At 33.1% G+C, this 12,780-nt stretch overlaps 1 protein-coding gene across 2 annotated transcripts in view; it reads right to left on the minus strand.

Annotated features, from left to right (window-relative positions):
• The window catches only part of DYNC2H1 (dynein cytoplasmic 2 heavy chain 1), a gene marked incomplete at its 5' end in the record, with an annotated part of 370,982 nt that overhangs the window by 140,920 nt on the left and 217,282 nt on the right, over positions 1 to 12,780 (minus strand). For both annotated transcript variants that reach the window (XM_082660860.1, XM_082660861.1), the window contains 3 exons: positions 4,963 to 5,073; positions 8,019 to 8,144; positions 11,021 to 11,181. In XM_082660860.1, the coding sequence (XP_082516986.1) occupies positions 4,963 to 5,073; positions 8,019 to 8,144; positions 11,021 to 11,181 (398 nt within the window). The remainder of the gene's footprint in view (positions 1 to 4,962; positions 5,074 to 8,018; positions 8,145 to 11,020; positions 11,182 to 12,780) is intronic.

Raw genomic sequence — 12,780 nt, forward strand, 5'->3', positions numbered from 1 at the left:
TTGGAAAAAGACCAAAATAAATCCATTTCAAAAGTTACCTTGTTTTATAGATAGCTAGTGGGAAGCAGCCGCATAGCACAGGGAGATCAGCTCAGTGCTTTGTGACCACCTGGAGGGGTGGGATAGGGAGGGTGGGAGGGAGGGAGATGCAAGAGGGAAGAGATATGGGAACATATGTATATGCATAACTGATTCACTTTGTTATAAAGCAGAAACCAACACACTATTGTAAAGCAATTATACTCCAATAAAGATTTTTTTTAAAAAAACTTACTTTGTTTTAAAAGTATTTTTTTTCCCTTCAAACTGGTTTCTAACATTAATGAAAAATTCAGAACAGTACTTTAAGAATGCCTGCCACAAAAAAATAATAATTTCCTTTGCAAACCTTTTCATTCTGTTTTCTCTTAAATAAAAACTTTTGTTTTATTAAAAGAAAAAGGGCCTAAGTATTTTTTTTTACTAAGTGCATTTCCAAATGTACACTTTTAAATGAAAATGTTTTGTTTATGAAACAGTTACCAAAATTTTTCATAGAACAGACAAAATTTTCTGAGCACTAAGGAAACTGAACAACCACTTAGGGTTTTTTGTTTTTTGTTTTTTGTTTTAAGACCCTATACTAAATGTTATGCAAAATGAATAAATCATGTACAATTACAGAGAAAATCATTTACAAATAAAGATTATTAGAAAATGACAAAACAGAAACACTAGTATGTCAAGTTATGAGATAAGGTAAAATATATATTCAACTGAAAATTCAGACTTAAAATAATTTCAATATTAATTCAAGTTAATTAAATCAATTAAGCATTCAGCATAAGAAATCAGGAAGAATGAAATCCAGTACAAATTAAGGAAAACATAAGGAAGAAAAAATAATGAAAAGAGCAGGAAATTCAGTGAATAGAAAAGAATTAATAAGAAAAAGTAAATCACAAAGTATGACATTGGTTATTTGTGACAATTTTTTTTCTATTTTTTAATTTTATTTTTAAAATTTTTATTGGAGTATAGTTGATTTACAATGTTGTGTTAGTTTCTGCTGTACAGCAAAGTGGATCAGTTATACATATACATATATACACCCTTTTTTAGATTATTTTCCCATTATATGGGAAAAGAAGAGTTCCCTGTGCTATACAGTAGGTCTTCATTTGTTATCTATTTTATAATTCTATTTCTGCTTTGTAGATAAGTTCATTTGTACCTTTTCTTTAGATTCCACATATAAGTGATAACATATGATATTTGCCTTTCTCTGAAAATTACAGGACAGTATCAGTGATGAACATAGACACAAAACTCATCAACAAAATAATAACAAACCAAATCCAACAATACATTAAAAGGATATTACACCATGATCAAGTGGGATTCATCCCAGGATGCAAGGATTTTCAATATTCATGAATCAATCAATATGATACACCACATCAACAAACTGAAGAATAAAAAACATATAATCATCTCAAGAGATGCAGAAAAAGCTTTTGACAGAATTCAACACCAATTTATGATAAAAACTCTCCAGAAAGTGGGCATAGAGGGAACTTACCTCAACATAATAAAAGCCATATATGACAAACCCACAGCAAACATCATTCTCAATGGTGAAAAACTGAAAACATTTCCTCTAAGATCAGGAACAGGACAAAGATGTCTACTCTTACCACTATTATTCAACATAGTTTTGGAAGTCCTAGCCATGGCAATCAGAGAAGAAAAAGGAATAAAAGGATTACAAATTGAAAAAGAAGTAAAACTGTCACTGTTTGCAGATGACATGATACTACAGTATACACAGAAAACACTAAAGTTGCTACCAGAAACTACTACAGCTCATCAATGAATTTGGTAAAGTTGTGTGATACAAAATTAATACACAGAAAATCTCTTGCATTCCTATACACTAACAATGAAAGATCAGAAAGAGAAATTAAGGAAACATCCCATTTACCATCACATCCAAAATAAAATACCTAGAAATAAACCTACCTAAGGAGGGAAAAGACCTGTACTCAGAAAACTATAAGATACTGATGAAAGAAATCAAAGATGACACAAACAGATGGAGAGATATACCATATTCTTGGATTGGAGAAATCAATACTGTGAAAATGACTATACTATCCAAAGCAATCTACAGATTCAATGTAATAAATTTTTAAAAACAACTCCAGCAACTCATCAAAAAGAGAAGAAACAAACAATAAAATGAAGATTCCACAATTTTTAAATACAATAAAACGTGTGTGTACATATGTATACATATATATAGTAATAATTTTGAACATAATGAACTGCACTATTTCCTGGAATAGTTAAAATCATTTACATTGATTTAAGAAATAGAAAAAAAATTCACCAGTAACTTAAATGAAACTGAAAATTTCCATAAAAATATAATCAAATTACTTCCTAAAAAAGGATACTGGAAGAGGCTACACATTAAGTTAAAATTTTCAAGGAACAGTTCCCCTGATATATATTAACTCTTCATTTATTGAAATATTACTGTATTCTTCCTAAATGCCACATATTATATAATAAGTAAAAAAAAAGCAAGAAAAAACATAGCCCTTGCCTTCAGGGCTTGTACAATCCAGTTCTGCAATATAGTTTAGTAAAAGAGTATACTGAGAGAGTGGCTGGAGAAGTTCTCTCTTACTAGACATTATAATTGACATTCATTCAATTAATATATTTCCAAATATTAAATCATTTTTGCATTCCTTGGATTAATCCTTAGTTTTTTCTTCCCTACATGAGACTTAATGCCTTCAGATGGAAAATGGAAGTACTGATCTAAAATAACAGGTAGTTATAAACACCAATAAGATATTTTTCATCAGACAAGAGATTATATAAGAGATTATATTCTACAAGTTGAGAGAAAATGCAAGCAGAATGTTTTAAACCAGTGTTTTAAAAGTTTTAATTCAGTTTCTTATTATTATTTCAGTTATGACTTGGACGAGTTCCACAATATCATTACAAACACATAGAGTTTTGGATGCATCAGGTTTGGGGAGGATCTGCCAAGCATTACACGTTAGAAGGATGGACTGATGGATAGATGTATGGATGAATGGATGGGTGAAGGGAACGAATGAACAAAAGAAGAAAACAAAGACTGAAAACCTAACTTAGCTATGTCAGAAAACAAATGATATGGAAACTGGATATCCATGTGCAAGAGTGAAGTTGGACCCTTACTTTACACCTAATACAAAAATTAACTCAAAATGCATTAAAGACCTAAACCTAAGACATGAAACTAAAAATTCCTAGAAGAAAACAGGGGAAAAGGTTCATGACATGGGATTTGGCAATGATTTTTTTGGATATGCCACTAAAAGCACAAGCAACAAAAGCAAAAACAGACAAATGAGACTACATCAAACTAAAAACATCTACGCAGCAAAGGAAACAATCAACACAGTTAAAAGGAACCCCTAATGGAATGAGAGAAAATATTTGTAAGCCGTATATCTGATAAAGGGTCAATATGAAGAATACATAAGAAATTAGTACAACTCAACAACAAAAAATCCAATTAAAAATGGGCAAAAGACTTGAATAGACATTTCTCCAGAGAAGACATACAAATAGCCAACAAGCATATACAAAGATGTTCAACATCACTAAATATAGAGAAATACAAATGAAAACCACAGTGAGATATCACCTCACACTGTTAGGACAGCCACTATTAAAAAAAATACAGGAGACAATAACAAGTGTTGGTAAGGATCAGAGAAATTGTGTGCTATTGGTGGAAATGTTAAATGGTATACCACAGTAGAACAGTATGGAAGTTCCTCAAAAAATTAAAAATAGAATTACCATATGATCCAGCAATCCCACTCTGGGTATATATCCAAAAAAACTGAAAATACGATCTTGAAGAGATATTTGCCCACCCATGTTCATTGCAACATTATTCATAATAGCCAAGAGGTAGAAAATCTAAATGTCCATGGGCTGATGAATGGATGAAGAAAATGTAGTACACACATATTAATGGGATATTATTCAGCCTTAAGAAAGAAGGAAATGCTGTCATATGCTACAACATGGATGAATCTTGAGGACGTCATGCCAAATAAAATAAGCCAGTCACCAAAAGACAAATACTGCATGATTCCACTTATATGAGGGATATAAAGTAGTCAACTCACAGAAACAGAAAGTACAATGGTGGTTGCAAAGGGTGGAGGGAAAGAGAAATAGGGAGTTGCTCTTCAGTGGATACAGTCTCAGTTTTGTGAGATGAAAAAATTTTAGAGATCTGTTATACGACAAGGTACATATGGTTAACACTACTGTACTGTACATTTATAAATGGTTAAGATAGTAAATTTTACATTATGTCTTTTACTACAATAAAAAACAAAAAAATAATGATATTAAATAATATTTAAAAGAAAAATATGAATGTATTTTTACAAATATCATATTATTTATGTATATACTTCATCTAAATATACAAAAGTTTTTGAGTGCTTTTTGTCTACAGAGCTTTAGAAGGCATGCTAAATTACTGCACTTACACAATTAGTGATTCAAGTTTTTATTTTTTTCATAAATTTTATTTATTCATTTATTTATTTATGGCTGTGTTGGGTCTTTGTTGCTGCGCGTGGGCTTTCTCTAGTTGCGGCGAGTGGGGGCTACTCTTTGTTGCGGTGTGCAGGTTTCTCACTGCAGTGGCTTCTCTTGTTGCAGAGCACGGGCTCTAGGCACGTGGGCTTCAGTAGTTGTGGCACGCGAACTCTGGTTGTGGCTCGCGGGCTCTAGAGCGCAGGCTCAGTAGTTGTGGTGCACAGGCCTAGTTGCTCTGTGGCATGTGGGATCTTCCCAGACCGGGGCTCGAACCCACGTGCCCTGCATTGGCGGATTCTTAACCACTGTGCCACCGGGGAAGCCCACGTTTCAAGTTTTAAATCTTCTTACCTCATATGTTATCTTCAAACTTGACTGTAATAAAACTGGAGTAAAGTTGGGATGAACTTCTGCAGTGAGCCAAAGACGAAAGGTATCTTTAGGTTGAAGAATATTCAATTCCTTGTTTATAAAAACAACAAGAATAAAAATCTACTTAAACATACAAATTTCCATTTTATAAATATATTATTAATAAGTACTTATCTTACTAAAATCTTTCCATGATATTCTGATATATTTCTTAATGTTCTGATTATATTTCCTCTAAATTTTCATCTTCTCTATTCCTAGCTTAGTGAAATAGCTAAGAACTTGGATCTAGAACTGGGCCAACTGGGTTGAAATCCAAATTCTGCCACTTATTTGCTGTGTGACCTTGGATTCTTTGACTTAAACTCTCTAAGCAAGGATAATAACCTACCCTCATAGGATTGTATAAAACACAGTGCCCAACACACAGTAAATACAAAATAAGTGTTAGCTATAGTCGTGATGCCTAAACTACGAGCCATCTTCAGGCCTTCAGGTTCTCACTTCTTCAAATCACACTTCCACAGAGTTATATTATAATATCAGTTCCTTTACAGTACAATTTTTAGTGTGTCTTATAGCCTATAATATCCAAAATTCACCATTCAAATTCACCTGCCTGTGCTGTACGCTTTAGTCACTTATTCGAATTTTTATCTCTTGTCTCTTTATTCATCATATTCTTTCTGCCTGTTATTCTCTTGTAACCTGACAAATTCTTACTCATCTGTCAAAATATAATTCAAGTATCATGTTCTGGGAGAATATCTTCTCCGACTCTTCACTACCACAATCCCAAGCAGATTAATCACTGATGGTATTTTGTAAATTCCTTTCTGCAGTATTCATTGTACGACTGTATAGTTATTAATGTGGTCTGTCTCTTCTAAACCAAGCTCCTCGAGAGCAAGTACAAATTTTATACGTAACCAGCACCTAGGACTATTCCTGGCTTTTTTCTGTACTCAGCAAGCACTTGTAAAATGAATGACTAAATGAATGAATGAATGACAAAAGAAATGTTGATAGCTCTAAAAGAGAGTGAAGTCTAAAAATTATCTTAATAAATACATCTAATACTAAAATTCATTATTATCAAGTGAAATCTAAAGATGACAAAAAATGGCAAGAGAATTGCCATGAAAACATTTTGCTTCCTTAAAATTGTAAATTATAAAATGTTTCTATACCTAACAACAATTTTTAAATGTAAAATTGGAATAAAATTTTGCTTTGGGTTAGCATATTTTAAAAAAAGATTAAAAAAGCAATACATTTGTGATACAGTTGAATTTAAAATAAACATAAATTTATATCCAAACAATTCATCCAAACTTCCCAAAAGAAAAGCAAAACATTTAAAAATCTTTTAAAAGTTTTATAATATAATCTACCCTATATATTCTTCAAAAAGTCCTAATTAAGATTTGATTCCAAAATAATAACTGTAATTATATTTTACATAGATTAATAGCTATCAATCTATTGTTTGGAACAGAAAGCAGGATTCAAGTATTCACAAGTCTTCCTTATGTTTCAAAACATATGTAATTCATCTGACATAAATTTTATATTTTATACATTTGTGATTTTTACAGAAAACTGTAGTAATAATGGAATTACTTGAATATTCCTATATATCTCAGTTCCAAAATCTACATCTTCTTTTTTTTTTTTTTTTTTTGTGGTACACGGGCCTCTAACTGTTGTGGCCTCTCCCGTTGTGGAGCACAGGCTCCGGACGCGCAGGCTCAGCAGCCATGGCTCACGGGCCTAGCCGCTCCGCGTCATGTGGGATCTTCCCGGACCGGGGCACGAACCCGTGTCCCCTGCATCGGCAGGCGGACTCTCAACCACTGCGCCACCAGGGAAGCCCTACATCTTCTTTTGATAAGTAGTAAGTCATCATGGTCTATCACTTCATTCACTTAGTCATTAACTCATTCATCAAAGATTATTTAACTACTTACATGTTTTATGTAAAGTGCTATAGTTGCCAATTTATTTTCAACACATTACACAAATTTTCAACATACTACAACTAGGCTATGGCCTCCCACTCTATTCTGTTTGGTTCTATTCTGAATAACTTCTGCCAGATTAATTTAATTAAGTAATTATTAACTCCCTTGTTAAGGACCTCCTTTGACTCTGTGTCCTAAGACAAAAATTCCAAGCACTTCAGCACGATTTTGAGGGTATTCCATAACCTTGCCCCTTCCTAGCCATCTAACTCTATTGCCCCACATCGCTCTGCCTGACCCTTCCAGGACATTCAAGGACATCTTCATTCTTTGTACTAGGCAGGCACATTCCCACCACTATGTCTCTACTTGTGCTGCTAGAATTAACCACAATTTTTTCCCCCTACACTTAGCTAAATCACATATAGTCTTCAAGGAACATCTTGTCTTCAGTGTCATCTATGACAGCCCAAACCCATATTCATCTTTCTTCTTAAATAAGCACTAGACTTAATTCTAGGTTTGCATTTAAACCTACACATCAATTTGTTCTGTCTTAAAGTTTTTTCGTCCTGGGCCCACTTCTGTTAAATAAAATGATTGCTTCCATTTACACCCAGCCTCCTTAGCACCTAGGAAGTGTTCTGTAGTAGCTCTCTCTGACTCCTCTACATCTTTTCTCCTCATACAGATACAACAGAACAAAAGCATAAAGAAAATTTAATGTTATAAATAGGTCTTCTACAATTCTTTAAAACATTTCCCTATTTTTCGTCTGAAAAAATTCTCTAAGCCTCCCCTTCAGTCCTGATTAATTTTTTGACTTCCCCTAAATGCCTTTAAAAAAGAGATTTTTATAGATTTTTTATTAAAAGATCCATTTTGGTTTGTACAAATGTACATATATTTAAGGAGAAAATACATAACAGATTTTAAATGATTCCCCAACAAATACTAATTTTTTTAAAGACATCATAAATCGTGCATGACATATTTTAATACTGATGTTCCTTGGAGATTACTGAATTGAGTATATTAGATATTATTTGCACCACACTGATCTGAATCTACCTTTTCCAGAACTGGCAGCCAAGATACCACAAGATGTAAGTTCTTCAAACAGAGCCAGTCTCCATTTCGGGCACATTCTTTTAGCATTTGAACTGCTAAATCAGCTTGGCCTTGACCCATGGCAACCTGCAAAAACAAAAATAAATAACAAAACTAAAAAAAAACAGATCTGATAACATGTTGTAACAGAAGACTTTCAAATTATCCTGCCATACATACTGAACTAACTCAAGTACTGTAATCAGGGTTTTAAACTTTTAATAAGAAATATCAGACTCTTGCTGTTTCCAACAATTGTCTTGTTTTTGTCCTTACATCAGTGGCAGATTTTTAATATTATTCTATTTAGTAAAGGTACTAACATTACAGGTCTGAAAGTTATAGAACAGTATAAAGAATTGCTGAATAGTTTTTTTTTTCCTCATTCCACTAGTTCCTGCAATTCTTACTCTCTCAAACATGGACCTTTAAAAACATAATTTTTTATGACTACTGTCTTGTTGTATTCTTTGAGGGATTAAACATTAACAATACCGCTTCCTTGAAATTTGCTTCTCTTTTTAAAAAATTTCTCCAACATTGCACAAATTTGGCTCCCAAGCTACTTGGTCCACTGAACTGCGTAATTCCCTAGCCCTTCATTGTCTAGAAGACCCTAACATGTTGGGCCTCAAGACTCTACATTTAGCCCTCTGCTCTTCTATTCTTTTTCAGGGAGAGGAGGCAGGAAGGAGAGAGAGAGAAAAGAAGAAAGGGGGAGGGGAGAAAAAGAAGAGATGGGAGAGGAAGAGGGAAGGAGAATCCTGGTCTCACTGGAATTCCATTCCTGTATTTCCAATCCCTATAGTCTATCTGCACTTAGGACACTCATGTAATAGGCTAGGCTAGACCTTTATGATGTTTTCTATTTTATTTTATAAAATAGAAAACATCCAAGCAGAAGCCGAAACACCCTAGAAAATAGATTCAGTATATAAGATTTCTGTATTATTTGAATGAATAGACTAGTTAAGTCTACTTAAGTCTAGGATTCTATAAAAAAGTTTTAGTCAAGGGTTTAAACTGGTTGCATGCTACTTACTATACCAAGTTTAAACTCCGCCATATGTCTCTTTAAGGATAATATATATAATACTTAAGTATCAGTACAGCTATATCTGTCTCTGTATATATGAGAGAAACACATTTACTGAGAGTCCTGGCTCAAATATTTTATTGGGTACATAGTCAAAACACTTTGAAGAATACTGTTATAGACTACTTCAAACCACAGCGATCTCTCTTTTCATAATGAATATAAGATAGCATTTCATTGTTTTTTAATTGACTTTTACAAGTATTGATTTTGCTTTTCAATTAGACTATAAAGTTGTTGAGAGTGGGAACCATGCGTCTAATTCATTGCATACAAAAGCATGTAACAAAACAGGTAATAAATACTCATATATTGTTTTTTTTTAATTTTCAAGATCTAACCCAGAACTAAGCAAATAGGAGGGATAAAACAAATACTGGTTGAACTGTTTAGATGCACGTATTAGTTTGCCATTATTAAAATGCAAAAAAAAACCCTTGAAACAGTTGAAGGCATGTACAACAGAATCAGAGGGGAAAAAAAGAATAAGTAGTTTGCTGAGCTGAAATGGTAGCTGAAAGTAGGAACTCAAAATTTTCTATAAGGCATAAATTGTATGAAAACAGCTTAAAGGTTCATGGAACATTAGAAGAAAACATATACTCTAAGAAAAAAAATACATTTTTAAAAAGCACAACAGGAAATGTCAAGAAGATGGTTAGCCCCTACATCAAAAAAAAAAAAAAAACAGTTTCTTGAAATGAAAATTACTTTTTTGCATTAAGAATATATTATTATCCTTAGGACATACATTCAGCATAGCAAAAAAAACTTTAAAATAACAGGAGATTTATGACTAAATACGTCTGTATTTAAAGGTTTTACAATATTAAAAAATTTTGCAAGTACACAAAAGTCTAGAAATTCATATAGTCAAACTTACAGTGAGTGCAAATAGTTTTATCTTTCTGCCAATATCACTGCTAACAGATACAGCCTATAGAAGAGGGCTCCCCTTCCTCAAGACATCTCACTGACAATTGAATATTGTCCTAATATATTAATACACTATAACTAGGATTGAATGAAACTCCCTAGAGTTAGTGCAAAACCTGTACAACTAAGCCTAACTCTCTGCTATTTTGCTATCTTCTACTTATAGTCCTCATAACATTCCCACTTGTCAATTTTTGGTTGCTGTGAAAGTATTCTGGTTTTTTAATCATTATTAATCATTTTCCCAATGAAAAAGATTTATTTTTTTCACATGTCAAAAATTGAGGGTAAATTAATTCATTTTCAAACTTACATGCCAACTGAATTGAAAAAGAGGTGCTAATCTGAACAAACTAAAACTCAGAAATTTAGCTCAGGACAAAATGGTATTATATGAGACAAATATATTATCTTATCAGACTTCTGGAGGTTAGAAGTCCCACTCTTCTATTGATCTATTTTTAAATCAAGGTGTCAGGGTTCGAAAATAAAGGTAGTACTGCAGGGCTGTTCTTTCTGGAGGCTTTAGGAGAGAATCCTTCCGTTGCCTTTTCGAACTTCTAGAATCCACCTACATTTCTTTGTCTGTGGCCCCTTCTACCATCTTCAAAGCCAGCAGCACAGCAACTTCTCACCTCTTTGACCTCTGCTTCCTCACATCTCCCTCCTTCCCTCTGCTTCTTCTGCCTCCTTCTTAAAAGGACCTTTATGACTATATTGGGCCCAAATGAATAATCCAGGATAACCTCTCCACTGCAAAATGCTTAACTTAATTACAGTTGCAAAGTTCCTTCTGGGGATCAGGATGTGGACACTTTCCAGGGACATTAGTTGGCACACCGCAACAAAAAATGTCTGTTCCACTAATAGAATCAAGTATGGCAGGAAGATCAATAGCTGTAGCAAAAACAGCAGGGTAATATGTACTGACCTGATGATAACACTCTCCACTTCTCTCAGCATTAGCAAGTTCTTGGAGTTCCTGAGAAGGATCAGCACCCGGGGAAATGATTATCAATATGGGTTCAATTTCTAGTGTCTCTTTGTATAAACGTTTGAGATTTAGAGGAGGTGGGGACAACTCTTTCAGTCCTAAAAGATATATTAAAGAAATTACCAATAAATAGCAACATGAACCAGAAAAAGTCTATTAAAACTAATTACATGATATATAACAGATAATAACTAAGTGAACTATAATCCTATACATATTAAAGGTTTCTCACTCTAAAATCATTCACATACTAGTAGGAACTAACATTTATTGAATGTTTAAGGTGCCAGGCATTTTTCTAAATGCTTTACATCTATGACATTATCTAATCCTAACAACAACGTTAAGAGGTAGGTACCCTGAATACCACATTCAACAGACACAATCAGCACTGCGGTCTTAATATACAATTCTCTCCCTACAAAAGACTGAAGCCAACCATATTACCATACAGGTTTTCATTCATTTATATAACTGAGAGCCTACTCTGTGCCATGCATATGCGGAATCAGATTTCCACATGATGTGGTAAATAATATCACTCTCATGATATAGGACAAAGATTTATTTCTTATGTCCTTGCATTAAGAGAAAAAAAAAGTGGTATAGAATGAAAAAATGCTTATTTTGGAGACAAAAATATAGATCTCAGTTTATGTTTGTTAGCTAAATGACCCTATGCAAATCACTAAAATGCACTGTGCCTTGGTTTCCTCAATTGTAAAACAGGGATAAAACAATCCATAGGTCATTTGGAGGCAAAATAGGATACAAAATAAAAATAGATTCTATTTATTCATCACATACTCTATGCTAAGCATACTCAAGGAAATTTAATGTCTTCCCAAAGACCACCCAGCCACTAACTGCTAACTGTATTCGAGGTAATTCATCTGTTCTTTTTTCTATTCTGAAGCTCTTCACAAACTGTAAAGTCCTACACAGACAAGAAATTATAACTTCACTGTTATATTTAAAACTCTTCTGCTAAAACTTTAATGTTTCCATTATTAACGTATTTAGTAAAAGTCAAGCTAAAGAAGACCCATTTCAATTAAAAATCAAAAATACACTTGTCTGAACTGAGCTAAAAAGAAGAGTATGATACAAGGGTTTAAAAATAGAGGATTAGAATGTAACAGAATGAGTACAGAGGAAAGAAGTGCTTTCTTATATCCTCAACTGTAGAAATGAATAGATAATATTGTACCTCAGAAATCCTAAAATAGCAGGCAAAGACATTCTTAAGGAATTCTGTAACAGGCACTTTAAAATATGAATTCAATGCCATCAAGATGGGCTAAAACAGGCATTTCTAGATGACCATCCTGAAAAGACAAATTTCACACCTGAACTCTTCCCCTGTATTCTTCACAGCAGCAATAAACAATGCTAAGCAAGGATTTTCAAAGACAGAAATATTTCTAATACTAGGTGAAATTTACCCCAACAGCCATGTAAAACTGATGAACTGCTTCTAGAGGCATATCTTATGAATTTTGTTTTTAATTAAACTGGTAACACTCATTCTTTGTAACAGAAAAGAATTCTTATATACTCATGGCAATGTAATAAATATTTTTATTTTCATATGTTCATTTATTTATTCATAAATTCTCATAAGCATTCTAGGCCAATTAAATGTACTGTGATATGATAAAATGCATCAAAAGTCTTAAAAATGCACATTGCCCTTG

This window comes from Grampus griseus (assembly GCF_964374135.1).
Source record: "Grampus griseus genome assembly, chromosome: 8".
Classification (NCBI taxonomy): domain Eukaryota; kingdom Metazoa; phylum Chordata; class Mammalia; order Artiodactyla; family Delphinidae; genus Grampus; species Grampus griseus.